The sequence below is a fragment of the Saccopteryx leptura genome, chromosome 1 (genome assembly GCF_036850995.1).
Source record: "Saccopteryx leptura isolate mSacLep1 chromosome 1, mSacLep1_pri_phased_curated, whole genome shotgun sequence".
Lineage (NCBI taxonomy): Eukaryota > Metazoa > Chordata > Mammalia > Chiroptera > Emballonuridae > Saccopteryx > Saccopteryx leptura.
In genome coordinates, this window is record NC_089503.1 from 247,511,121 (window position 1) to 247,538,610 (window position 27,490).

The 27,490-nt window shown below is 49.8% G+C and overlaps 1 protein-coding gene and 1 non-coding gene across 5 annotated transcripts in view; one reads left to right on the forward strand and one right to left on the reverse strand.

Annotated features, from left to right (window-relative positions):
* DPP9 (dipeptidyl peptidase 9) overlaps window positions 1-25,704 on the reverse strand; it is a 42,082-nt gene extending 16,378 nt beyond the window's left edge. For 2 of the 4 annotated variants that reach the window (XM_066344780.1, XM_066344784.1), the window contains exons 1-12: window positions 25,570-25,704; window positions 22,464-22,552; window positions 17,849-18,102; window positions 11,922-12,034; window positions 10,592-10,765; window positions 10,342-10,510; window positions 9,522-9,635; window positions 7,475-7,603; window positions 5,429-5,490; window positions 3,819-3,919; window positions 1,538-1,715; window positions 1,148-1,310 (exon numbers count right to left, since the gene is read on the reverse strand). In XM_066344780.1, coding sequence (XP_066200877.1) covers window positions 1,148-1,310; window positions 1,538-1,715; window positions 3,819-3,919; window positions 5,429-5,490; window positions 7,475-7,603; window positions 9,522-9,635; window positions 10,342-10,510; window positions 10,592-10,765; window positions 11,922-12,034; window positions 17,849-18,102; window positions 22,464-22,519 — 1,513 coding nt within the window. In that variant the 5' untranslated portion in view covers window positions 22,520-22,552; window positions 25,570-25,704. Of the gene's footprint in view, window positions 1-1,147; window positions 1,311-1,537; window positions 1,716-3,818; window positions 3,920-5,428; window positions 5,491-7,474; window positions 7,604-9,521; window positions 9,636-10,341; window positions 10,511-10,591; window positions 10,766-11,921; window positions 12,035-17,848; window positions 18,103-22,409; window positions 22,431-22,463; window positions 22,553-25,569 lie in introns of those variants that run through there. The other 2 variants (XM_066344783.1, XM_066344781.1) reach the window with 2 other exon arrangements.
* Window positions 25,705-25,953: 249 nt separating this feature from the next.
* Window positions 25,954-26,025, forward strand: TRNAG-UCC (transfer RNA glycine (anticodon UCC)). Its single transcript has one exon. It is a non-coding gene; the product is annotated as a tRNA-Gly (tRNA).
* The last annotated feature ends 1,465 nt before the right edge of the window (window positions 26,026-27,490 follow it).

Genomic DNA, 27,490 nt, shown 5'->3' on the forward strand with positions numbered 1-27,490 from the left:
TCTTGGGACTGAGATGCCATCCAAGTGCAAGGATGGCCACTCTCCCATCACAAATACATTCTGCTCCCCAAAACTCCAAGCATGAGAACCTGCCCACACAGCTTTCTCACTACTGAACACTTCACCTTGAACATGTCCAAAACCCACCTCTTGGTTTTTCTCCCCTAAAACTGTCTCTTTCAGAGTCATTCTGTCTCAGACTAGACCTCCAATAATCTTCCAGGTTTCTGTGCCTTCTTCTACCTAACTCCACATCCAAAATCCACCACAAGCTATGTTGGCGTGGTACTCAAAGTGCATCCAGAATCAAATCAGCCCCACTGCCTGACCCCAGTCCCTGTCCCTTCTCCTTGTCCCTTAGGCTACACTATACACAGCATCTCCAGGAATCATTTTAAACTGGTATAAGATCAATGATAACAGCCCAAGTCCTCCCCAAGATCCACAAGGCCCTGTACGACCTGCTCCATCCCCTCCCTGCCCTCACCTCCACCTTCTCTCCCCATCACTTACTCTTTTCCAGTCACATTGGCCTCCTTGCTGTTCCCCTAATCTGCCAGTCACAGCCCTTCCCCAGGACCTTTGCATGGGCTGCTCCAGGGGCCTGAAGCAATTTGTGTGGCTGCCTCTGCCACTTTTACCACATCTTCCAGGTCTCTGCTCCATGGCACGTTATCCAGAGACATCCTTTTAACCAGCCATTCTAGAAAAAAAGCCCCTCATTCTCTAACCTTGATCTGCTGCATTTGCCTTCTCATGCTCATCACGCCTGGGACAGCATCTTTCACTTTTGGATCATTACTCAACTCTACCACTGTGGCACAAAAATGGCCAGAGGACACATAAATAAATGGGTGTGACCATGTACCAATAAAACTTCACAGAAACAGGCAGTGGGCTGGAACTGACCTGCAGCTATAGTTTGCCAACCCCTAGTATTAGAAGGGCCTGGTGCTTAATCACTACTGATGGTTAAGTGAATGAATAGCTAACTAACTAGGATAACCCGCCAGGCTGTGAATAACATGTAGCAAAGGCCAGCTTCCTTCTCATGGGTGGCTCAAAGAATGGGATCAGTGAACAAACAGTTCATTGAATCACAGACGGCTGCCTTGATGAGCAATGGTGTTAGTCAGACTTTGCTCACCTTCCCCAGGGCTGAAGGGCTCACTCCAGTCGTAGCCGCTTGGCTGCAACACGACAGTGACCTTGTACAAGTGGCAAAAGCCGGTCTTGCTTTCATTGGCGCGGATGAAGCAGAGCTCATCCTCTCCCTCTGACTGGGGGAAGGGATAGAAGATGTCATGAACCTGTTCGGGCAGAAGAGAGAAGACACGTCAGGAGGGGTGGCACACCCTGCTGAGGGAAGGTAAGGCTCTGACAGCTGGCCCAGTTTAGCGGAGGCCAAACCCCATCCCCCATGGATGCTCTCTCTCCTTGGCCAGGGGATGGCCTGCTTGCTCGTTTCTCCATGTGGGGTGCTCGTTTCTCCACGTGGGGTACCTGGGATGCACACCCAGCACCTCCCCACCCTTACGTTGATCCACACGTTGGTGACCTCCTCGTACACCACGTATGGCTGGACATTCCTGGGCACGGCTCTGGCGAAGGCCACTCGCTGCTCCTCATTCTCAGTGGTGGGGATGAACAGGGCCGGGGGCAGGAAGACGAGCTGAAGCCGCTGCTGGGGCCGGTCCAGGAGCATGGCCCAGGCACTGAGAGGGCAGAAGAGAAACCAGCAACCTCAGGGGCCAGCAGAGGGAAACCAGTGTCTAACATCACCCCTGCCCCTCTGCTGACCTCACCAATATCTGACTAAGTAACACCAAAACACACAGGTCTCCCAGTTGGCATGTGTGCTCAACAGAAGACAGGAGAGCTGACAGAATTCCATAACCTGATGTCTGGAAATGTTTCACATCATTAAATCTTAGAGCAGCGTATTGAAAATACTATTAATTTCTGCCAAATCCTCACCCACACACACCATCCTTGACTTCATACTTTGCTGTAACTTAGTAACTTTTAACTTACATGTATTTGAAGTGGGGACTGTCAGTACGTTAAGTGAAAATGCAGCATCTCAACATAAATGGAACAACTTAGATCAAATCAAAGAGCAACATTGCAGGGATGTGGGAGTCCAGCAAGAGCCTGTGGTCTGACAAGGCGCTGGACCTGAGTCTAGCTGTTTCTGTTATGTAGGGGATCTGGCAAGTGTTTAGAGCAGGGGTCTCAAACTCAACTCAGCATGTGGGCCGCAGAGCAAGATCACAGCCGTTCGGCGGGCCGCACTAGGTCTACAAAAGGCAACTGTTACACAACACTTTTCAGTGTCACAAAACGACCAGAAACTGTAGTTCGCATCACAACTGCTGTTAACTAAGCTAATATCTAGCTAGGATGCTAGAGAAATGAAAAATACAAGTAGGCCCCTAGGCTTACTTAATTTTTTTTATTTTTTTTTTTATTTTATTTATTCATTTTAGAGAGGAGAGAGAGAGGGAGAGACAGAGAGAGAGAGGAGAGAGAGACAGAGGGGAGGAGCTGGAAGCATCAACTCCCATATGTGCCTTGACCAGGCAAGCCCAGGGTTTCAAACCGGCGACCTCAGCATTTCCAGGTCGACGCTTTATCCACTGCGCCACCACAGGTCAGGCATAATTTTTTTTTTTTTAAAGAACATTTTTTTCTAATTTTTTTTATTTATTCATATTAGAGAGGAGAGAGAAAGGGAGAGAGAGAGACAGAGAGAGAAGGGGGAGGAGCAGGAAGCATCAACTCCCGTATGTGCCTTGACCAGGCAAGCCTAGGGTTTCAAACCGGCGACCTCAGCATTTCCAGGTCGACGCTTTATCCACTGCACCACCACAGGTCAGGCAGGCTTACTTAATTTTATCCAAAATATTTTGAACTTTGTGGATTAGTCTGCGGGCCGCACAAAATTGTTCGACGGGCCGCGAGTTTGAGACCCCTGGTTTAGAGCAAAGGAAGCACACCCTTTCTGTAAAGGGGCCAGTGAGTCAGTATTTCAATTCTGAGGGCCACAAGTTTTCTTCACAACTATACAGCTCTGCCCTTGTAATGTTAAAGCAGCCACAGACAAGCTGTAGATGAATGAATGTGGCCCTAAAAAGCTTTATTTATACACACCGAAATGTGGATTTCTTACCATTTTCATGTGTGAAATTATTATTCTTTGAATTTTTTCATCCCTAATAATTTAAAAACATAAAAAACATTCTTGGCTCCCAGGCCTCACAAAAAAAAGGGGGGGGGGAGATGATAGTGAGGAGGCCATGCTTTAGGACCCTGCTTTGAGATATCTGTCCCTGATATGAGCAGGAGGGAAATGGGAACCCTTCCACTTGGTGACTCCATGATTTTTTTTTTTTAACAGAGACAGAGAGAGGGATAGATAGGGACAGACAGGAATGGAGAGAGATGAGAAGCATCAATCATTAGTTTTTGATTGTGACACCTTAGTTGTTCATTGATTGCTCTTTCATATGTGCCTTGACCATGGGGCTATAGCAGACCGAGCAACCCCCTGCTCGAGCCAGCGACCTTGGGTCCAAGCTGGTGAGCTTTTACTCAAACCAGATGAGCCCGTGCTCAAGCTGGCGACCTCGGGTTCTCGAACCTGGGTCCTCCACATCCCAGTCTGATGCTCTATCCACTGTGCCACCGCCTGGTCAGACTCCATGATTCTTATGATAGGAACTGGGATGTGGGGGTGGGATTAGGAGAGCGGGTAGGGGAGTGGCCCACCTATCATCCTGAATGTAAATGACTTAGATCCCATCAGACAGACTCACTATTTGCCGTCCCGGGTCCATCCGGCCCGGGCGATGTACTCCGCCTTCGGGAAGAGAACGCTGAAGGGCTGTACCAGCTCCTTCTCTTGGGTCGAGACGATCTGAAGGGAAAACAGACTCGGGTCACACTCCAGCCTCATCACATGCTACTCAGAAATAGACAGCGGCTGTTAGGGGCATATTGTGTCTCTCCCCACTCCCAAATCCATATGTTCAAGTCCTCATCCTGGTACCTCAGAATGGGGCCTTATTTGGAAATAAAGCAGCTGCAGGTATAATTAATTAAGATGACATCAAACAGGAGAAGGGTGGCCCCAATTCAATAGGACTAGTATCCTTATAAAAGGGGGAAATGTGGCCACAAGCATCACATAAGTAGAGTGTCTTGTGACAAAACAAAGGAAGAAGGTGGGTGTCTACAAGCCAAAGACAGGCCTGGAACAGGTCCTTTCTCATGGCCTCCCTCAGGAAAAACCAGCCCTTCTGACACCTTGATTTCGGACTTTTAGTTTTCATAACTGAGACAATAAACTCCTGTTGTTTAAGCCACCCAATCTGTAGGCCTTTATTATGATAGCCTGTTGTCTAGAAACCCAGGGTTCTGGTGTGAGCTGTCACTGCAGACCCAGGTGGCCCGAGGCAAGACAGCCTCTGAGCCCACAGCTTCCTAGATCATAAATGTGGCCGTCAGGGCATCTCCCCAGGACTGAGGGGAGAAAAGACAGATAGGGTCTCCGCATGTCCCACACCCCGTTGGACCACCACGCCCACAAGCTGCCTGTTCAGTTGGTATAACCCGTGCCATTGCAAAACCATGTTCATCTGACAAAGCCAGGGACTGGTTAAAACAAAGCCACTTAGAGTATATTTGTGTCAAATCTACGAGAATACTCTGGTCAAGAGTGGAGAAAGGCCCTGACCTGTGGTGGCACAGTGGATAGACGTCAACCTGGAATGCTGAGGTCACCAGTTTGAAATCCCAGGCCTGCCCGGTCAAGGCACATAAATGAAGCAACTAAGAGTTGATGTTTCTCACTCCCCCTGCTCCGGCCTTTCTTTCTCTCCTCTCTTTAAAATTAATAAATAAAATCTTTAAAAAAAAAGTGGAGAAGGGGTTTGGTTAGGGCCTAACTGTGCCCAAAACAAACAGTGACTCCTCAATTACAAAAATAAGTGTATTTTATTGTACTCTTTGTTTTTTCTGAAACAGCACACAAAAACGTATTTTGGCAAAAAACATGCGAGGGCTTTCTCAGCTTGTCTAAACTTCAACCTCTGACATGTGGGGCCTGGAGTCCCTGTCCCCACAGCCCTTCTCAGCCACAGCCTCTCTTGTCCTACTGACTATGGAGGCCTGAGCAACAACTCCCTAAGTGATGAGGACCTTGTCATTTCAGAGTAGGTGGAGAGCAACAGGAGGTGGCAGAGCCCGGCCTGGAAGTAGAGCTCTGGGCAGTGCTTTAGGATCCAGTTGGCCAAGAGGGACACCTGCCCCTGGGGAAGGGGACAAGCAGCCTGCTGATGCTGCTCAACTATCTAAGAGCTTGCACACATACCCCAGGCTCTCTTCTCATCCAGAAGCTTTCCCGGGGCTTGCCGGCCCCTCTTACCTTGCCCTGACTGTCGGTTTGAAACTCGGCCAGCTTCAAGGCGATCTTGGGATTCTTGCTACCTGCAGAAATGAAAGTGAGGTGAGCCGAGCAGGTGTCACCCATGTAGGGTGAGAGCAGGTGTTGGGGTGGAGAATGCAGGGTGATGCCTACAAAAAAGGTGACAGCTGGCACTGGAGGTAGGGAAAGGAAAGGTGCCCAAAGGGCACATCACTTTCTCTAATCCAGGCACAAAGTCCTTGGGAAGGACTTCCTGACTTGGGGCCAGGACCTCATTCTAGACACAAAGTGATATTGATGAGGAGGTCATGGGGAATACATACACAAGGAAGACACCTGCCTGCCTTTGGAAAGCCTGAAATCTGGCTGGGAAGACAGGCACATCTATAATAAAACCAATATGCAGAAAGGTGGCACACATTCCATGTGACACAGCCAGGGTCCCAACTCACTGGAAGGCACGTGGCTTATAGCTTGGGACAACTAAGGCATGCTTCCAGAGGTGCAATTCAGTTCAGGCTCCAGTTATTTCTATGACAAATCTCAACTGGCAGCCCTGCCGGTTGGCTCAGTGGTAGAGTGTCAGCCTGGTTTGTGGACATCCTGGGTTCAATTCCTGGTTAGGGCACACAGGAGAAGTGACCATCTGCTTCTCCACTCCTCCCCCTCTCCCTCCTCTCTCTCTCTATTGCTCTCTTCCTCTCCTGCAGCTATGGCTCAGTTGGAGCAAGTTGGCTCTGGGCGCTGAGGATGGCTCCATGGGCTCACCTTAGGTGCTAAAAATAGCTGAGTTGCTGAACAACAGAGCAATGGCCCCAGATGGGCAATGCTTGGTAGGGAGCTTGCTGGGTGAATCCCAATAGGGGAGCATGCGGGAGTCTGTCTCTCTGCCTCCCTGCTTCTCACTTAATAAAAAAAATCTCAATTGGCATTCAGGGCTTAGCACTCCAGGCAAGGAATGTCTTTGAGCCTCGGTGTTCTCACTTGTCAAATGGGGAGGGGAGAGACTGATTTCTCCCATTTGCATTAGGGATGGGAAATAATACCCTCTAGGAAGGCTCTGTCTAGCATGGCACACAATAGGAGTTCACTGAAGGTTAGCAAGGACAACTCCTTCATTTGCTTTGATGAGGTGAAAACAAGAGGCCTGCAGGCTGAACCTGGCCCACCGTGTATTTTGTTTTAATTCATTTTAGAGAAGAGAGAGAAAGAGAAGGGAAAGAGATGGGGGGTGGAGCAGGAAGCATCAACTCCCATATGTGCCTTGACCAGGCAAGCCCAGGATTTTGAACCGGCGACCTCAACGTTCCAGGTCGATGCTTTATCCACTGCACCACCACAGGCCAGGCTAAGTATTCTCAAACAATTTAAGCGACATTTAAGAATTGGGAGATTTTGCCCTGGCTGGTTGGCTCAGTGGTAGAGTGTCGGCCCAGCGTGTGGATGTCCCAGGTTCGACTGCCAGTCAGGACACACAGGAGAAGCGTCCATCTGCTTATCCACCCCTCCCCCTCTTGCTTCTCTCTCTCTCTTCCCCTCCCACAGCCAAGACTCAACTGGTTCAAGCAAGTTGGCCTTGGGTGCTGAGGATGGGCAAAGGCCCCAGATGGGTAGAGCATCACCCCTTAGTAGGCTTGCCAGGTGGATCCTGGTTGGGGCGCACATGGGAGTTTGTCTCTCTCTGCTTCCCCATCTCTCACTAAAAAACAAAACAAACAAACAAAAAAAACAACAAAAAAAACCAATTGGGCAATTTCTTGAATCGAGTCTGGATTTCCAGCTTCTCTTGAGAAACAGGCAAACTTGAGTCTGTATTCTTACAAGGTGGTAAATGTCTGATGCACCCCAGGATGGGGCGCACACCCCATCACAATTTCCCTGTGGCTCCTTCTGTCTCCTGGGCCCTGAGGCGGTGCTGACCCTACTGTTGTTCCCGAGCCCAGCCTGCTTCTCTGGGTACTGTGGGTCCATCTAGTTGATGCCTCACCTTGCTCCCTGAGGACTCAGACCACTGCCCAGCTGCCCAAGCCTGTCCTGGGCACTCACCTGTCCGAGGGTATCGGTATGAATCTGTCTTCCTTTCTTCTAGTGCAGGAGAGGGCACATGAATAACCTCCACCTCAGACTCATCGACTTCCTCATATAGGATTCTCAGTGTCTTGTGGCCTTCTGAACCTGGGAAGGAGAAGGGGACACTACTGAGGGTGCCGGGAGTCCCACCCCATCCTGTACACATTAGGGACTCTGCTCTGCCACAGCTGGGCCTAGACAAGAGCATGAGTGCTGGTGCTGGAAATCGGGTCTGACCTTTTACTAGATCTTCAGCCAGTCACATCTCCTCTTGGGGTCTCAGTTTCCTTACTTGCACAATGGGGACAAGAACTGAGCTATTCCCACACAAAATGGCATGAAAGATGGCTGTGTGGGAGTGGTTTATGAGCTAAATGTGTATGCTCCTGTCAAATCTCTGTTGAAGCCCTAACCTCTAAGACTCTGAATGTGACTGTATTTGGACATGGGGTCTTCAAAGAGGTGATTAAGTCATTAGGGAGGGCCCTAAATCAATAAGACTGGTGTCCTTATAAGAAGAAATTAGGACACAGACGTGCACAGAGAAAACACCATGTGGGGAGACAGGGAGAAGATGGCATTTACAAGCCAAGAAGAGAGGGCCAAGGTGCTGATACCTTGACCTTGGACTTGCAGCTTCTGGCATTGTGAGACAATAAACATCTGTTAAGCCCTCAGTCTGTGGGAGTTGGTTCAGCAGCCCAAACTGATTAACACATGGCTCAAGAAGAATTACAATAAAGATCATTATGAGAATAAGTAAGTCACTGGGTGGTAACAGCTCAGAAAGGAGCATGGTGACTGACAATGCTGACGTCACAGACACAGAGCCCATAGCTGTTCCTTCCTCAAGCCCTTTCCCTCCTCAGCTACTGGGAAGGTTCTTCACCTAGTGCTTTCCGTACCCTCACCTAAGACTCACTGTGCACAGACCAAAGATGTCACCAGAAACATCCACACCTGCTTTATGGGTGGACACTGGAAGCCCAAGAAGCTGAGGGGCTGGCCTGAGGCTGTTGCTGGTTTGGGAGTGGCAGCACTGAAGTTCAGACTCAGCTGTGACAACCACAGATGTCTCCAGACATTGTGAAATGTACCCTAAAGGCAGACTGAGAACCACTGACATACTCCCAGATCACCCACCAGGATCTAGGAGTAAAGATGCTCATAGGAGTATTGTATATGACAGCAAAATAAATACAAAACCCACAACTAGGAATGACTAGTGTCTGTGTAGGATTAGTTTAACCCTTTGAGAAGTACGAATGCTCATGTACATCCTCGTGCCTCCTGACCATCCAGAGTACGAGATAACAAAAATTTTTATTTTAAAAATGTGTAAGGCAACGTTAAAAAAAGGCAAATTATGTTCTTCTTGTTTCTATAAATTGGTTATCAGACAAACATAACTTTAAGTTAATAAAACTGTAACTAATTTAATTTTTTGAAAAAAACTCACTCCCGGGGGTCAGTGAGCATGAAAAAAAACTCACTACTGAAAGTGTTAATAAACCATGGCACATTCATGCTCCACAGTCAAGTATCATTATTAGAGTCCTCTGTATGCTGATTGCAATAGACTGAATGTGTGTCCCCCCCCTGAATTCAAATGTTAAAATTCTAACCCCCAATATAATGGCATTACACAGTGGGAGGCTTGTGGGAGGTGATTAGGTCATGAGGGTGGAGCCCTCATGAGTAGGATTAGTGTCATTATAAGAGACCCTGCCACATGACAACACAGCAAGAAGGAAGAGGTTCTCACCAGATACCAAATCTTCTGGAGCTTTTATCTTGAACTTCCAGCCTCAAGAAACATGAGATATAAGTGTCTGCTGTGATAATAAGCCCCCAAACTGTGGCACTCTGCTATAGCAGCTCAAACTGACTGAGACACTGATATCGATAGAAAGGTAGTTAAGGTTTCTTTAAGTGAAAAGTGCAAAGAGCAGAAACGCATATACTCCGTTAATAAAAGAAATGTGTATAGAAGCATTTTTCTTTTTAATGGAAAGGGACCTACCCTCCCAAGAGGCTGTGGGACACCACCAATAGCCAGTAAAGCGATCAAATTCTTCCTGGATGACGAATGTGGCCACGCCTGCAGATTTGGGGTCCTCGAGAACATTGGATAAACCTGTAGTAACGAGAACGCAGGGCGAGAGATGAGGAGTCTAGTTTTAAGCAGGTTTCTCCTCCTCGGCACTGCTAACAGCAGAATAGGGGCCCTCTGTGGGGGCCACCCTGGGCACTATGGGGTGCTGAGCGGATTCCTTGACCTCCACCCACTCGATCGATCCCAGAAATATCTCTATCCAATTATGACAACTAAAAATGTCCCTGGACATAGCCAGTGTCTGAGTTGCCCTCAGCTGAGCCACTCAGGTTTAGCACGAAGGCCCCAGGGCTATGGGGCAGGACAGGGAGGCAGGTCTGAAAAGATGCTGGGTGTAGAGTCCCATAGACATCTGCAGAAGAGGAAGGTCACTTCCATCAAGGAAAGGCATAAGGGACAACCTGGGGAGCAGGTGAGATCTGAGCTTGATTCTATGGAGTCAGACAGGAGAGTAGAGGTCAGGGCTGAGTAAGCAGAGGTACAGAGTAAGTGCCTGGTGAGGGAGGCCACAGAAGGCCACGCACAGGAGGGTGGTCTGCAAGAGCAGGGTCGAGGAAGGTGCCTGGGGGTCAGGGTTAGTAAATTAGGGGCAGGGTATTTTCTAGAAGCTGGACTGGTGGCTTTGATGGCTGTCCCCGGAAAGTGCTAGCCCAGGCCTGGCCCAACAGACCACATCCCTGGCTGCAGGTTCCCGTCCACCCTGGCCAGGAGTTGGCGCCTGCCTCACCCCTGTGGCAGAAAGTCAGCCGCTGCTCCTCGCTTGTCTCAATGTTGGCCACCCACAGGTCATTGTTGTTGATGAAGGAGAAGAAGGCAGGGTCAGCAGGGCAAATCTTGGGGTCCATCCGAGGTCCAGAACACTGGGTCTTAATTTCCAATGGTTTCATGGGGGACACCTGTGACAGAGAGGCCTGGCTCAGGAAGGCAAGATGCCATCCACCTAACAACCCCACCCACAGCCAGAGACTGGGACTTACCATGAAGCCGTTCTTGCCTCCATCCCGACAATGGAAGAGGCTGTTGCTGGCCTGAAAGAGGAAAAGGCCGCTCTCGCTGTGGAAATCATAGGATGTGATGCCAAAGACCCCCAGGCGCTTCCGCTCCCGAAGCAGCTCCTCCTCCCGAGAGTAGACCCCATGGTGGGGAGTGGCCTGGGGATAGACAGGAAACAGATGCCAGTGTCAGTAGCCAGATGCCCTGGCAACCTGAGCACTCCCAGGAGGGACCTGACCATCTGACTTATGTCCACACCAGAAGGAATATTCTGATGGGCAGAGTGGTACCAAGCAGAATGGGAAAAAGAGCCCTTGTCCACGTGGTCAGAGTGCCCAGGGTTGCCTGCCAGGTTTCTAGGCCTTACGTGGAGTTCCTCCCTCTCCATCCATCTCTGGGCTTCCCTGTGCCCCTTTCCATATGGAGTCTCTCCAAGGCAGACAGGACTGTCTGTCCTCTGCCCCACAGCATGGAGGGACACTGTTGGACCACTCTTCCCTGGTTCCTAAGGCCAGTCCTACAGACACTCCTTGCACTCTTCACCACCCCTTTCTGCCAAGAGCATTCAATCTGAACCCACGCAAACATTCATGCTTTCTATACAGGTGTGGGGGGGAGAGGGGGCAAATTCAGGACCACCTGATCACCAAAACACCCAACCCCGGGGGGGGGGTCTGGGCAGTTAAACTATTGTAGGCACCACCACAAAGCTGTCCCAAGGACGATTATGGAGATGCAAAGGAATGTTAATGACAAGAAATGCATCGAAAAAAAAGCAGAATTACCCCCATGCTGAAACAAAAGCTATGTGAATATAAGCTCTTTAGCTTGGGGACTAAATGGGGCAGGCAAAAGGGAGAACTGTTGCATTGGCATGGAGAAATTCAGAGTATGTCACCCCCCCACTCCCTGCTATTGTCATATTACTTTTACAAACTAAACATAAACCAATGAAAAAGGCACCCTTGTCCCTCACCCACCATCCTTCTCCCTGGAATCAAGCCAAGTCTGGATGACATTAATTACTAGCCAAGTCTCCATAAAAAAGCCCAGGTCCAAGTCAATTCAATTCCTTGGTGAGGCATTTAAAAGGAAGAGATGCTTTGATAAGCATTCTTATCAGAAGCCTAGGCTCTGGGGTCAGGGCACAGAGCGACAGTGAGCCAGAAGGTCTTCTCTGAGGGTGTGCATAAACTGTGTGGCTGTCCTGGGCTTCTCGGGGGTTGAGGGTCCACAGGAATGGTGTACAGCCTGATGATGTGTCCTGTGCCCACATGCCTCACTCACAGGCAGGACCCAACGGGTGCAGCTCACCTGGAAATGGTCCAACATCTGCTTCCAGGACAGGAGTAGTAGAGCCTCTTTCCGCACCTTCCTGGGGATCTCAGAGTAGAGGAGGGAGTTCTCTCGGCTGCCGTAAGGCATCCCTTGGGGAAAAAGGAAAAACCAGAATGGTTCAGGACAGGGAGGGGGTCGGCCTCAGGTTCCCCACAGCTGGGCCCAGCTGGTTCCTTCTGCTTCTATGTCATCCTGCCAGCACATCCTGGCTGCATACCCCTCCCCAGAGAAGCTATGACCTCTGGTTTAAGCATGTCAGCAGTAGTACAGGGTCTTCCACTGCTGAGGTGTTTGTGCTGAATAGGTTGGCCTAAATTACCTAAGAAAGAGGATACAAGCCTGACCTGTGATGGCGCAGTGGATAAAGCGTCAACCTGGGAATGCTGAGGTCGCTGGTTCGAAACCCTGGGCTTGCCTGGTCAGGGCACATATGGGAGTTGATGCTTTCAGCTCCTCCCCCCTTCTCTCTCTGTCTCTCCTCTCTCTCTCTCTGTCTCTCCCTCTCCTCTCTAAAATGAATAAATAAATAATAAAAAAAATTAAAAAAAAAAAAGAAAGAAAGAGGATACAATAGAATAAAAAAAGGGTGGTCAGAGCTACCCAGCTCTCAACAGAGGAGGCTCCAGTCTTCAACATCCTTTATTAAAGGCTTTTGCAAAAACCACGAATTAATCTAGGATTAAAGCAAATGTGTGTCTAATCAAGCATTTCTCCCCTCAGCACTGGTGACACTGGGGCCTGGTCACTCTCCATAGGGCTATCCTGGGCACTGTGGAGAGTGAGCAGCATTCCTGGCCCAACCTATTCGACGCCAGGAGCACCCCCAGTTCTGTTGACCACAGATGCCCCCAGATGCTGCCCAGTGTCCCCTGAGGGCAGGACCTCCCTGACAGAACCACTAATCTAACCTTACCTATAAAATGATAGCAGCTGCCCCCTGGGGAGTCAGTTTGGATTAAATGAGGTAAAAATACAAAGCACTTAGCACAATGCCCAGGAAATGTCATTCGGTGATATCAGCATAATTCCAACAAATTGCAATTTTTCACATTCTTACACCTCTGAAGTCAAGATATGTCTTATTGATGACAGTGCTGTCCTGTTCTTAGTGGCAAATAAAATAACGGCAGATCTTCCAACTGGTAGTGTCTTTGGATGGATGATAGCACAATTGTTAATACAGTTAATGGCAGAGCAAACTCTCTCCAATAAGCCTTAGGTCCCCCTGCACCCAGCTCTGTGCAACGAGATGCTGGGCACCAGGGCAACACTCCTCGCAGTGTGGAAGCCACCAGCAGTTGACAGAATATTCCTTGGTAGCCCAGGAATGTGCTGTGAGCTAACAATCAATCACAGAAAGTTGAGTCCCTCTCTGATCCCCTCCCTCCCTCTCTCTTCCTTTCTTTCTGTGTAAAGATTTTATTTATTGATTTTAGAGAAACAGAAAAGCAGGGAGAACAGGAAGCATCAACTCATAGCTGCTTCTCATATGTGCCTTGACCAAGCAAAGCTTGGGGTTTCAAACCAGCAACTTCAGCATCCAGGTCAACACCTAACCCACCGCACCACAATAGGTCAGCACTGATTCTCTTCCAATCTGAGTTTCCCCAGGAGAAATCTCAATCTGGTACTGGCCTCTTCTCAGGACCCCCCTCATACGTTCTCCCAATTTTAATACTGGGAGAACAGGCAGGTTCCACATTGGCTCCCTTAACAAATAACATCTGTTCTGCTTACAATTATCTTTATAGGTAACTTCTCAAAATGGCAAGTGACATGGGTTTTCCACTTATGATAAAGTTGCTCATGAAGTATAGTTAGCAAAATAAGAGCCTACTTAAAGAAAATTACTAGGTTAGTAAGTGTTCCTTCAACACTTGATCTTAGCCAAAAGCCCAAGAAGTAATTTATAAGGATTCCTTTTAAAGCAGATTTAAGGAAAATGCAAAGTTCACTTAGATGTGCAGGTGGGAAGTACTCTCAATTCGATTTCTAAGGATGCTTTAAGGTGCTTCTTTTGTCTCATTCCCAGTTAGAGGCACAGACACGACACTGCCAGTCCAGGCCATCCACGGCGTGTGTAGAGGCACAGACACGACACTGCCAGTCCAGGCCGTCCACGGCGTGTGTAGAGGCACAGACACGACACTGCCAGTCCAGGCCGTCCACGGCGTGTGTAGAGGCACAGACACGACACTGCCAGTCCAGGCCGTCCACGGCGTGTGTAGAGGCACAGACACGACACTGCCAGTCCAGGCCGTCCACGGCGTGTGTAGAGGCACAGACACGACACTGCCAGTCCAGGCCGTCCACGGCGTGTGTAGAGGCACAGACACGACACTGCCAGTCCAGGCCGTCCACGGCGTGTGTAGAGGCACAGACACGACACTGCCAGTCCAGGCCGTCCACGGCATGTGTAGAGGCACAGACACGACACTGCCAGTCCAGGCTGTCCATGGTGTGTGCTCTGGACAACCTCTGCCTGCAGGGCTCTCTGGGACAGCTGGAGCTTTCCAAATGGGAAGTCAAGGGGGGTGACCTTGCCAAGGATCAGGGCTGCCTCCCTTCCCAGCTGATTAGTAAGAAAAGACACCAAATGGCCTAAGCTAACACACTGCCTGGATGAGCTGCCCTCAGCACTTGTGATGCTGACGATTAGCATGCAAGGCAGGGGTCTGAGGTGACCAATGACTACTGCTGATTTCTGTCATTACTGCCCCTCCTGTCTTCTTTTAGCTCTGCAACCCCATCTCCAATGCAAGCACCAACTCCACCCCCATGCTCTGTGGCCTGTGTGACTAGCCCAGTAGGGGCATGGGAGCCTTGATCTGGACACAGGACACAAGGACACAGTGGTTGTGTATTTCTCTTCCAAGGAACCCTCAGAGCTGGCTGGGGCCCTGCACCCTCCCTGTCCAACAAGATATGCCCATGTGCAGTGGGGAGGAGCAGGAGAACCAGAGGGGAGGCTTTCCTGACTCTGCAGTTTGAGCCCTGAAACCTGAGCTGCCGCTATCCCATCCTCCTGGCAGCAGCAACAGGCAAAGTGCCTTTCCTGCTACATCTCAAGTGCACTGGGCTTCATCAGGCACATCTGAAAGAGCCTTCACTGAGGATCCAGTGCCTGACTCCACATGCCCCAAATGGCCAAGCCTGGTGCCCACCAAGGAGGCAGGGGCCCCGGGGGGAGCAGGGCAGCAGATGGCTCTTAGAGCAACAGACTAGGCATCGTCCTCATCCTTGGAGGTTCCTTCTGTTCTATCCCCCAAATCACTGCCTGCCAGCATGTACTCAAGTGCTGGGCTAATGTAAAACCATGTTATAAATAGTTGGGGGCTCTGGGAAGGGCTCCCCCAGGAACTTGGACACGAAGTGAGCTCAAGGGTACCCTGAAGTGTTGAGTGATGGAGACTGGGTAAGTTCAAGCGTGATCAGTGTCACTCTGAAAGAGGCAGCACAGATCTAAACTGTTCTAGGCACACTCTGGGGTCTTTGCCAGGTCCACAGCCTTTGTCTAGAGCCACCCCAACCCACTGGGGTAGGCCCTCAGAGTGTCCTGTGAACTTCAGGTACCCAGCCACAGAACTGTGCACAGACTGCAGCTGACTGGACAAGTGGACATCTGACCTATGTTGAGCCAATCTGTTTCCTTGTACCAGAAATCTGGAGAAAGCTCATCCATTTCTGCTGGTGACTAGAACCCTGGATGGCTAACCCCAGGAGCCAAGGGCAGCAGGGCAGTGAAGGTAGACCCATGGAGAAGAATATACACAGGGTAGCTGCCTGGGCTCCACAGGCTTGGGGTGCCATATCATGAAGTGCAGGGTGGGGGTTCCCTGAGATGCCCCTGCAACCTTACTACAAAGTGCACACGGTGGCTCAAAGGAGCTCAAAGGATTTCTGTCCCTTTAGCATCTCTGCTGTTGGCTGAACAATGGCTCTCAAAAATGTACACATCCTAATCCCCATAACCTATGACTATGTTACCTTCTGTAGCAAACAGGATTTTACAGGTGGGATTAAATTAAGGATCTTAAACTGCGGAGATTAGCGTAGATTATCCAGATGGGCCCTACATCTAATCACCTGCCTTGTAAGAGGGAAGTAGAGAAAGCTTTCAGACACAGAAGCAGAGGCAGCGAAGTGACCAAGGAGGCAAAGACTGCAGTGATGTAGCTATAAGCCAAGGAATGCCAACAGCCGCCAGAAGCTGGAAGAGGGCAGAAACGAATTTTTTCTTAGAGCCTCTGGGAGGAGTGTAGTGTATACCTGCCAATACCTTGATTTCAACCCAGAGAAACTGATTTCAGACTTCCGGTCTCCTGAACTGTGAGAGAATAAATATTGGTTGTTTTAAGCCACCTAATTGGTGGTGATTTGTTATAGTAGCAGTCCTAGGAAACTCATACAAGTGCCTCGACCATAATCGAAACCTGAACTTGAGTGAGTGGTGATTTGTTATAGTAGCAGTCCTAGGAAACTCATACAAGTGCCTCGACCATAATCGAAACCTGAACTTGAGTGAGTGGCCAAAGAAAGGAGGGGAAAAGTGTTTGGGGTGGGCCACAAAACTGCAGGAAAAATAGAGGCAACAGCCCATCCAAGTCCATCAGTCTTGGCCTCTTTCAGTCCTAACAGCCAAGCTCTTCATTGGCTAAATGAAGCTTGAAGCACATCCAGCCCTAGGCCAGAGCTGGCAAACTGTTTTCTGTAAAGGACCAGCTAGTAAATATTTTCAGCTTCGCGGGCCATATGACCAGCTGCAACTATACTCAAAAGCAGCAACAGGTGGAAATAAACAAGTGGGCATGCTGGGCATCAGTAAAAACAGATTTCCAAACACAGCCTGCTGTTCCTGATGACCCCCATTCTAGACCATTCCTTTAACTCTGTGCTTGCTGCTTGCCAAACCACTCTGGTTTCCATGAGGGTCTCTATGAGGAGGGCCTGCTTTGACTGTGGGAAGGGGAGAGCAATCTGATGTCACAATCATTAGCATGGAGTTAGCCTCCCGCACCTTCATTTGTTCATTTCATCGCTCATTCCACTATTGACTGAGGACATGACCAGGAACAGCCACTATTCCAGGGGCTGAGGATATAGAAAGACCCAGATCCAGAAGTTGAGACACTGAGAAAAAAAACCTGCCTTGGGTCAGCAATCATGTGGCATGCTGCTTTCAAACACGCTTGGAACTGTTTCTACCTGCTCTATGAGAACTTTAGGTAAAGTAGGGCAACATTCATTTGCTCAGCAGATATGACTTTCTACCTACCAGGAGCCAGGCTGTGGCTTGGCTGCTGAGGGTATAAACACAGGAGGCCACAGGTACACAAGGCCTATGTCATGCCCTGAAGGTTCTCACAGGGCCTGGCAGGGAACACAAACACATAACAACTACAGATGTGTAGAAAGTGCTGCTCCAGAGGCACACTCGGAGGAGGAAGTGATTAGCTATTAACCAGCTTATCCGGGTATCCAGGGCAGCTATAGCAAAAATGTGGCAGGCCACCTTTTGCTGTTTGCCCACAAGGCATACAGTTGTGCAATCAGAGCAGCTTTCCATGAACCTCAGCATTCTTCTTAACACTTCACTTCGCAGCCTACTGGAGTTTCTTGTGACTCCCACTGCTGAGGGAGCCCCACATCTCATAAGCCCAGCCCAGGGGGCTGAAAAGGAATTCAGGGTCAGGCCCAACTGACTGGTATGAGAAATAATCTCAGTGGCTCAGGCCTATGCCCTAGGCCTGAACCATAGCTCTGTGTAACTGTGGGTGGCACAGTTCACTGGAGGCCTGGCCCATCTATTTAGACCTCCTAACTGAGAGGACTAACTAGAGGATTTAGTAACAGCTATTCCAGAAACATTGCCCAGGTCAAGGTCAGCCTGCTAGAAGGCTTACCTAGGTAGTAGAGGCGGTGGGAGTGGGGACTTGACTCGTCGGTCTTCTGCACAAACTGGAAGTCATGCGGAGCCTTGTTGACAATCAGGCCTGAGTTCTTGCGGCTGCCATGGATGATGTTCCGGAGCCCTTCCCACGAGTGCTTCTGCACCTGGAAGCGGGATGCCACATCCTCCATCTCAACTGTGTCGCCTGGGTCAGATGTTGGTGCCTCAGTGGCCATCCTCTCTGCCCTCTCAGAATTCAGCGAGAAGCTATGAACAGGAAGGGACAGGTGGAAGAAAGTGAGAAGGGAAGTGGTAACCAAGTTCCACATACAAGCTGCCTCCTCATCAGACACTCTCATACCAAGCCCCATACCGTGCAACCTTCCCTGCCCCCTAAATAATTCTTAAATTGTTACACTTCTCTCAAACATCATGATTGCTAAGACCCAAGCCACCATCACCTCTCAGCTGAATGATGGCAGCTGTCTACCAACTCAAAAACCTTGCCTGGTTTTCCCTAGGATGAAAACCAATCCTCACCTTGGCTTTCAACGCTCTGTCCTCTGACCTCTGCCAGACTCTCAAACCTCACTGTCTGTTATCACTATGCCCCAGGCGGACTGGCCTTCTCTTGGCTCCTCAAACAGGCCCGTCTCCTTCCTACCCCACGGCCTTTGCTCATACTATCCTTTCTGCCTGGAACACCTTTTTCCCTCTCTTTGCTTAGCTAACTTCTAATCAGGTCTCTGCTTGAATATCTGTCAGGTTTTAGAAACTCTCTGCCCATCCATACCAAAGCTGGTCTCTCCATTAATCTTTCACACTCTCAGAATTCATCACAATGGTCATCGGTCAATCGCCTGTCTCCCCCATGTCTGTCCTGTTCATGGCTGTGTCCCCAAAACTTCATGTGGCACCTGGAACAGTGGGCATTCCAGAAGGCCATAGGAGACACATTTGCCCATGCACAGAAGCCTGAGCACAGAGAATTAATCGCCCACCTCTGCCAACAGCTTGCTGTCCAGCAGGGAAAACTTGTGCCTCACTGGAGACACTCAGAGAAGCAGGCAGATATTCACTGGGAACGTGAGAACTCCAGGTGAGAGCACAGATGTACCCCCCCCCCCCGCCTTCAGGCCATCCCACTCAGGAGCAGCTGCAGCCGTGCAAAGGCTACCTCCCTCCCCTCTCCCACTAGCTGCTGAGCACACTTCTTGATCAGGCGGGACTGGCCAGGCAAATATTTGTTTTAGGGAAATCTAAACACAGCCATGGTGACCCGGCTGTGGAAGAGCCAGGGTCGTCTCCTGAGGCCAGCTGAAGTGAGTGGGCTGGCCCTGCTTTCCTCTGCAAGCACCAAATGTCCGAGGGCCTTGCAGGACACCAGGACCGCAGGCGCCAGGATTAGCAGTTTTGCAAACTGAAGTCTGCATTCACTTGTCAGAATGGGACTTGAAGCTACTGCTGCGCCCACAGCCAGAACAGCATGGACCATGGGCTGTAGAGAAGTAACAGGCAGATCTCTGCTCCTGCCTCCTTCACTCAGGTGCCCTCCAATTCACAGAACCCATTGACCCCTGCCAGTAGCAGACTTCACAAAATGACCAACTGAGGACAAAGGACCCCTGCCTGCTTCAAGAGGCAAGGTGTAAAAGAAACAAGAAAAGAGAACCCGTGGCTTTTGAGCATCTACTGTGAGCTGATTTTCCGAGTTCTAAGGAAATTGAGTTCTAACTCAATTCCTTAACAGAGGGGAGGAGAAATGCCCCTCCTTGCTCAGTCTGACACAACCCTGCCAGAGCCTGCATGCACAATGAGCTGGCATGTTCTGTCCCCTAGTCAGAAGGAGCACAGTAAGTTCAGCTCCTCCTACACTGGCTTTGCAGCCACAGACCACAGCCCAGCAGAGCCTTCAGGGCCAAAAGAGGGTTAGGCGGGGGCCAGCTGAGCCCTCCAGAACCCACACGGCCCCAAGCCTTCCTAGCAACAAGCCCAGAAAACCAAGACAGGAGAACAAGTGTCACCACCTAACCCTCCCAAACTCTGCCACCACAATTCAAGCCTTGCTCATAACAGAAAAAAAAAAAGAGATTATGACCTCCAGGGCCCTAAAGGGGACCCCAAAAGCAAAGAGCCCAGGGAAAGAACTCACAAAATTACACAGCTTATTTCCACAGCAAAGAGTGATAAAAATGATCTTGCCTCAAATCGCTACAGATAGCCCAAGGAGCAAAAATGCGATCCAGGAGATGAGAAATGAAATGAAGCATCATGAGAAACTTCCAAGACTCTTCTAGATGCAGTGGGTCAGCCTGAGCTCCCAGACAAGTTAAGGCTTGATGCAACAGCCTGACCCTCCACTCACTTGTCTCCTCCCCAGAGGCAAAGCCCTGACTGCAGGAAGAGGCTAGAGAAAGAGAGGCAGGTGGACGAAATGGGGTGCTGGCAAAGCAAGTCTGTGCTAGCTCTTTCCTATCCAGCACCAGCCTGTGCTGGGCTTCTTGAGTCAAGAGTTTACACAGTTGGGAAATAAAGTGGATTGCAAGCCTCTTAGGCCAGGTCCACCTACACTTTCCTTCTGCCAATTGGTAGGACACCTTCACAGCCTGTGACACCACCAGCAAACAGCAAAGGACCTCCCAGTTCAGTCATTGCCAAGGCCCGATGGGAGTTTTATGATCTCTAAGCTGGTGCTCCAAGAGCTGGGGCCACCATGCCCTGAGGCACCTGCCAGAGACCCAAGTGGGGCCTGTGATGAGAGAAGCAGGCTGAAGGCAAGAGGAACTATGGATTCTCAGCTCTGGCTGCAGGTCTTGGAGAGTTCAGGCCAACCAGAGAGATATGAAAGGAAGAAAGGCAAGTGCTGGGTAGGTGCCGGGCAAGGGGAGGTGAGAAGCTAGGAAGGGGATCTATGATCTCAAGGGAGTGGCCTTCAGGACACTTGATATGTCCCTATAGCTAGGGGTTCCCAAAAACAGCAGGCCACCCTCTGCCCTACACATGCTACTCCTGGCACCACTGTGGCCTCCAGCTTTTACAACCAGCCTTATAGAACCAGTTTGCAGCCCAGCCTGTGCCCACCCAGAACCAAAGGCGTGAGAGGAGAGAGACATGGGTTCCCATCACTAACTGACCTCCTGACACATTCTCGCATTAGACACGGAGACTGCATGTTCTCAGAGCCTGCATCTTAGGACCCAATCACACCTGTTTTACAGAATCATCATGGGGTGTTTTTTTTTAGTGAGAGGAGGGGAGGCAGAGAGAATCCCATATGCACTCCTACTGGGGTCCACACGACAAGCCCATTGAGGGTGATGCTCTGCCCATCTGGGGCTGTTGCTTCATTGCTCAGCAATGGAGCCATATTTTTAGGGCCTGAGGCAGAGGCCATGGAACCAATCTCAGGGCCTGAGGCTAACTAGCTCAGACCAATCTGTGCGGAAGGGAGGGGTGAGAAAGGGGCGGGGTGGAGAAGCAGATGGTCGCTTCTCCTGTGTGCCCTGACTGGAAATAGAACCCAGGACATCTACACGCCGGGCCAACACGCTACCACTGAGTCAACCAGCCAGGGTTACCATTAATTTCCTTCCTGCCTCCCCAATCATTTGTACTTACTAAAAGCAAATGAGCCTAAGATTGTTAGAAAACTGATACTGACATACGTCAACTTGGTCAAGGAATTCCTATGGTCTCTTTAATTCATGCCAGGCCCCAGACATGGAATTTACCAAGTGCATGAATCTTGTGTGTGTAATTACCTTCAGTCCTCACTGTAAGCTTGGGAGTAGAGTTCCAGAGTCAGCTCCATCTGGGAGACTGGAAAGTGGGCTCAGAGAAGTCAGATGACCCAACCAATGTCACTCCACTCTGTTAGATTAAAAACTCACATCCTGGCCCTGGCCGGTGGTTCAGCAGTACAGCATCAGCCTGGTGTGTGGATGTCCTGGGTTCAATTCCCGGTCAGGGCACACAGGAGAAACGCCTATCTGCTTCTCCACCCCTCCCTCTCTCCCTTCTCTCTCTCTCTTCTATAGCCATGGCTTAGTTGGAGCAAGTTGGCCCTGAGCACTGAGGATGGCTCCATGGATTCACCTCAGGTGCTAAAATAGCCTGGTTGCTGAGCAACAAAGCAATGGCCCCAGATGGACAAAGCATCACCATAGGGAGCTTGCCAGGTGGATCCCGGTTGGGGTACATGTGGGAGTCTGTTTCTCTGCCTCCCTGCTTCTCACTTAAGAAAGAAAAAACAAAACAAAAAAAACCCTCACAACCATGCTCAACTAGGCTGATCCTGTCCTCAGGGACACTGGGCAATCTTTGGAGACACAGGTTGTCATGATTGCAGGTGTTCCTGACATCAAGTGGGTAAGGCCAAGGATGCTGCTCAACACTCCACAGTGCCCAGGGCAGCCCCACAGAGAATGATCTGGCCCCAATGTCAGCAATGCCAGGGCTGAGAAACCCTGCACTAACCCATGCTGCCTCCTCAGACAAAACAGCCAGCCAGAACTTCACTTTAGGGAAATGAAGAATTGGAGGGGGATGGGAGGAGCAAAGGAATCTTCCCAGACCTAAGACTATGCAACATCCTCAGGAATCAGGGCTCGTGAGGCCATGCCCCTCACCTCCTCCAACTTCCTGTGTTTGCGTTGTCCAGGCGCAGCTTCTTAACCGTCTGCATTAACCACTTGGCTGATCAGGAGGGTCGGGGAGCCTGCAAAGGGAGAGACCACAAGGCTGCAACTCCCAGCAAGCAATCCAAGGGTGCAAACTCTCACCCTCTTCTCCCCTACCCACTTCCCAGGCAGTCTTCCATGCCTCCGGGGAACACTCAATGCCAAGGGTGTTCTGATGAGGCAGACAGTTCAGACTCTGCCCTGAAATCTGAGAGGGTGCCTGGCACTGCTACAAACAAGCATCTTTTTGCAGAGCAGTTCTCCCAAGGTGAGAAGTCCCCGAGAAGATGGGAGTATCAAATGACTCCAAGGATGCTACCCACAGACACTTGCCAGAAATGGAATAAAACCAAATTCCCTATTGTGGCTGTTCCCTGATGGCCTCCTGACCTCACCTGCTCCCTTGCCCTTTACCATGATCTCCAGCACACTGGCCTTACTCTCCCCTAAACACACTACTCGGTCCTTCTTCCTGGGACACCCTTTCCGTGCTTTTTATACTACCTGCTCCCTTTTATCCTTTAGGTCCCAATATTACCTCTTCAGAGGGCTTTCCTAGCATCCAGTCCAAAGGTGTTACCTTGTCACCCTCATCACAACACCTGATCTTTCTGCACATCACTCATTTTACGAGAGAAGCTCTCAATGGGGGCAATTCTGCCTTCCCAGGCAGAACATATTTGTTTGTCATCACTGATGGGGGGGCTGGGGTGATACTGGTATCAAGTGGGTGAAGGTCAGGGGTGATGCCCAACAACCCACAGTGCCCAGAGCTATCCCCCAGAACAGAGAATGATCTGGCCCCAATGTCAGCAGTGCTGACAAGAATACTCTGCATTCATTATTTGAGGAAAAAAATTAGATCCTTAGGTCACGACAGCAGAATAAATCCCTGATGGCCAGATGGTATAAACCAGAATGACCCCCAGGGTCACCTCCTTTCTCCTTCCCCACTCAGTTCACATATTTAAATGTGTTCCACACCCTAGGACCTCAATAGGTCAAATGAACAGAATGCAGTGTCTCCTGGCAGGGAGGAGTTAATGGAATTCCTTAACCCAGGGGTTCTCAAACAGGGCCGATTCTGGTCCCCAGGGGACATTTTTGGTTATAACCAAATGTCACCATGACTGGAAGGTATGCTACTGGCAATCTGGTTGGTGGACATACAATCCCACAAAGCAAAGGATGGCTCCCTTCCCCCACCCCACCAAAAAAAAAAAAAAAAAAATGACCTGGCCAGAAATTTCACTAGTTCTAAGGCTGAGAACCTCTCTTCTGGGTGAATGAGCACGCCTCACTGGGATGTCAGTTTGGTTGGCACCCAACCACATTGTCGATGAGCTAGGTCCCAGGACAACAGGCAGGTGCCAGATGTTTAGGGAAAAAGAAAGCAGGATGGAGATCATGTGGAAGAGGTGAAACAACATGTCACCGTAAAGAAGCACTGGCTTTACTCTCAGTGCAGTAGTGAAAAGGGCCCTGGTGTCAGAGAGATATGGGTCCAAATACTGGCTCTGCCACTTCTGGGCTGTGCAATCTTGGGGAAGTCACTTAACTTCTCTGTGCCTCAATTTCCCCAGCTATAAAATGAGACTACAGTAGGGCCACTGTGAGGATTAAATGAGATTGTACAAGTAAAGTGCCGACACAGCAGAAATTACATACATGACACTAAGCAAGTTATTTAAAACCACACCACGGGGAGAATCGGGCTTCAGAGACAGAATCCACACCATTCACTAACTAAACACCAGGCACTGTTAGGTGTGGGAGGCTGCAGCCACGCCTCCACTAAATCCATCTGGAATCAGCACTCTCCCCTTTTCACCCCCAGTCTTTCAGGGGGTTCATACAGGCAGAGCTGGAGGAGGATGAATGTTGGATGGAAAAAAAAAAGTCTCCAGCAACAGCACACAAAGCTGCAGCTACTGGCCTGGGTCCCAGCCAACTGTCTCTGTGGGCAGTGAACCCAGGGTTGAAGGAAACCACTTCCTGCCAACTTCTAAATCTTAGAGCAGGCAAGTGAATCCCACCAACCCACACCCAGCCTCCCTGGCTGCCCCGCCTCAGCACAATTAACCTTCTAAAGGGTCCAGAAAACCTCCATTCTGGCTGCAGGTATAGGACACAAGGCTTGACAGAGTGAATGTCAATAACATGGTGGGTTAATGGAGGGGCTGGCTAATCACTCACTCACTCTCCTTCCACTGGGGAGTCCCAAGTACCATATTCTCTCTACCTGGTATCCCAGCCCTGTATGTCCTGAACCACACCTAGGAGAAAAGTCCTCCCAGGACCCAGTTCCCCCAGGACCAGCCAGGGATGACGGAGATTAGTGAACACAGTGCACATCTGGGCTTTAGTCCCAGCTCCTCGAAAGCAGGTTGGTTCTTTCCCCTGAGGCAAAGAACTTTTTTGCGGTGGGGGATGGGAGGATTGACAGGGGTAATGGCAAGGGGAAGGGGCCACTTCCGACGGCTCAGCGGCAGCATCGATGTCAGGAAGTATCAGGATGGTCTGAGGCTGTGTGGAAAGAAGGTGACCGGCCGGACTGGCGGGGTGATGGGGGGAAGCTGAGAGAAGTGGCTGGACCCTGAGGGAAAGTGGAAAGAGGGAGGCCAAGCGCTGGGGAAGGAACAGCACGCGGGTCAAGAAGATAGCTTCTGCTCTCATATTAAAGGGCATGTATTTGCATGGGAGGTGGAGAAGGTGGGGACGTCCAGAGCCTGTAAGGAAAGGGGGCGTTCTTGGGTTGCGGCCACACCCGGAAGGGGCCAGAACCAGGTGACTCGGGCAGCGACGGGATGGGTGGGGAGGCGAGGCCGGGCCACGGAGAGGCTGAGAGGTGGCCCGAGCAGAGAAAGGGCGGGAGGGGAAGAAGGGGTGAGGAGACGGGGCGGAGAGGAAACCAACCCAGGGACTGGAAAGACCGGGAGTGCGGTCCACAGTGGGGCCGGAGTGTACGGAGGCGGGAGCGGAGGGTACCGGGACAGGTCACTGACGGGTTCAGAGTCGCGGCTGAGGCAGGACGGGGCGCGCGGGCGCTGCTCACCAGGGCTCGGGGCTGGCGCAGGGCGGCGCCCAGGCTGGCCAGGACGTCCCGGGGCCGGAGGCGCCTCAGACTCGCGGGTCCATGCCCGGGACTGCGGCCCCGGAAGTGGCGGGCGCGGGGGACTCTGAATCTCAGGCTCCTTTGACCCGGAAGTCGAGCGGCCCAGGGGGCGGCCTGGGATTGGTCACCGCCCGGCCGGCACCAAGGCTTCCGCGGCTCTGGGGGGACCTGCGGGCGCGGCCCTTGCGTGGGACATCTCATGGACGGTGTCTTCCGATGCACTGAGGGACGCCAGGCAAAGATATCCCCATATAATTTGGTATCGCCTAACCATGCGAATATATTTCCTACTAAAGGAACCTCGCCAAAACACATCTGGCAGTAGCGTTGGTGGTATAGTGGTTAGCATAGCTGCCTTCCAAGCAGTTGACCCGGGTTCGATTCCCGGCCAACGCATACAACGGTATACGTTTTGTACTTAGTGTGGGTTTTTTCTGGTGTTTTTTTTTTTTTTTTTAGCAAATAATGGCTCGAATTAGAATTTCAGTTAATTTCAAGTAATCTTTTAAATTAAAAATTTTCAAAAAGACAGGAGATAGAAAATTAACCTAACCAAAATTTCCATTATAGTTACTTTGAAGTAAATATTAAAATCCTGCAATAAAGAAAAGTGAGCGTACTCCACCCGGGATGGAATCCGGGATCCTTTGCGTGTGAGGCGAATGTGATAACTGCTCCACTAAGAAACCAGCAGACTGCAGATCTTTTTGGATTACTATAAATAAATGATATTACAAAAATTATTACATGAGAGTTTCTGAAATGAATACTGTATCATTTGATTGGGGTCATCCGAGATGATTTTTGTTCTTCCTAAATACTCTGTTGGATGTAGTGGAAGCTGGTGAGAGGAAACATCCAACAAACATACATCTTTATTATTACTTTATCTTCAACACACGTCCCATTAAAACAATCAAAGACTGAAATTGCTCACAAACCCATGCTGAAGGCAATGTTTCATTAGTTCTTCTAATACAATCTTTATTGAAAATATCACCTGTCTACAGATATTTACAATGTTGCTTCAGCCCAAACCACTTGCTGCAAGAACTTTCTGTAATTATCATCTGCACGCTAGGTTCAGTAAATTCGGAAGGAAAAAAAGTCAGACATAGAAGATAATTAAAGTGACTTTTCATCTCATTACCCAGAGCTAACATGTTTGTAGTTAGACCAGTTTTCATTTTCTTTTTTAAGATAATAAAAGGAGAAGAAGGTTATGGCAGGAATTTAGGGTCAGACTCTAAAATTTGTCAGCACACCCCTCCACAGGCCCAGAATTAGAGTGAGGAGAGGAAGGCACTGACCTCAGGTGCAAAATTTAAGGAGGCTCCAAAAAACTCAGTAATCAAGATAAATATTATTTTAATGCACTACTCTAAATATAAAATTAATAGCAAAATAACTATAATGAATAAAATATCAAAAATTTAAATCAAGACAAATTTTGGCAATGCTTTGCCAAGCCTCATTAGAGTCTGAGATCAGTGGGAAAAAAATGTGGGCCTCTCTATAACTGTTTTTTATGTATTTTAATGGCTATCCCTTACCCCCAGAATATTATTAAAAAGATATTGAAACTTAAAAGTAGGTATGTTGAATTTCACAACATTGAGAACTTATTACAATTTTGCTTTCCTGAATTTAATGGAAGCAAACACTTTATAACATGCTCAAACTTTACTTCTGGGGTAAATTTAGCCATTAAAAATTACATAAAACAGCCTGGCCAGGTGGTGGCACAGTGGATAGAGTGTCAGACTGGGATTCAGAGCACCCAGGTTTAAAGCCCCAAGGTTGCTGACTTGAGTGTGGGCTCACCAGCTTGGTCTGGGTCAGTGGCTTGAGTGTGGGATCA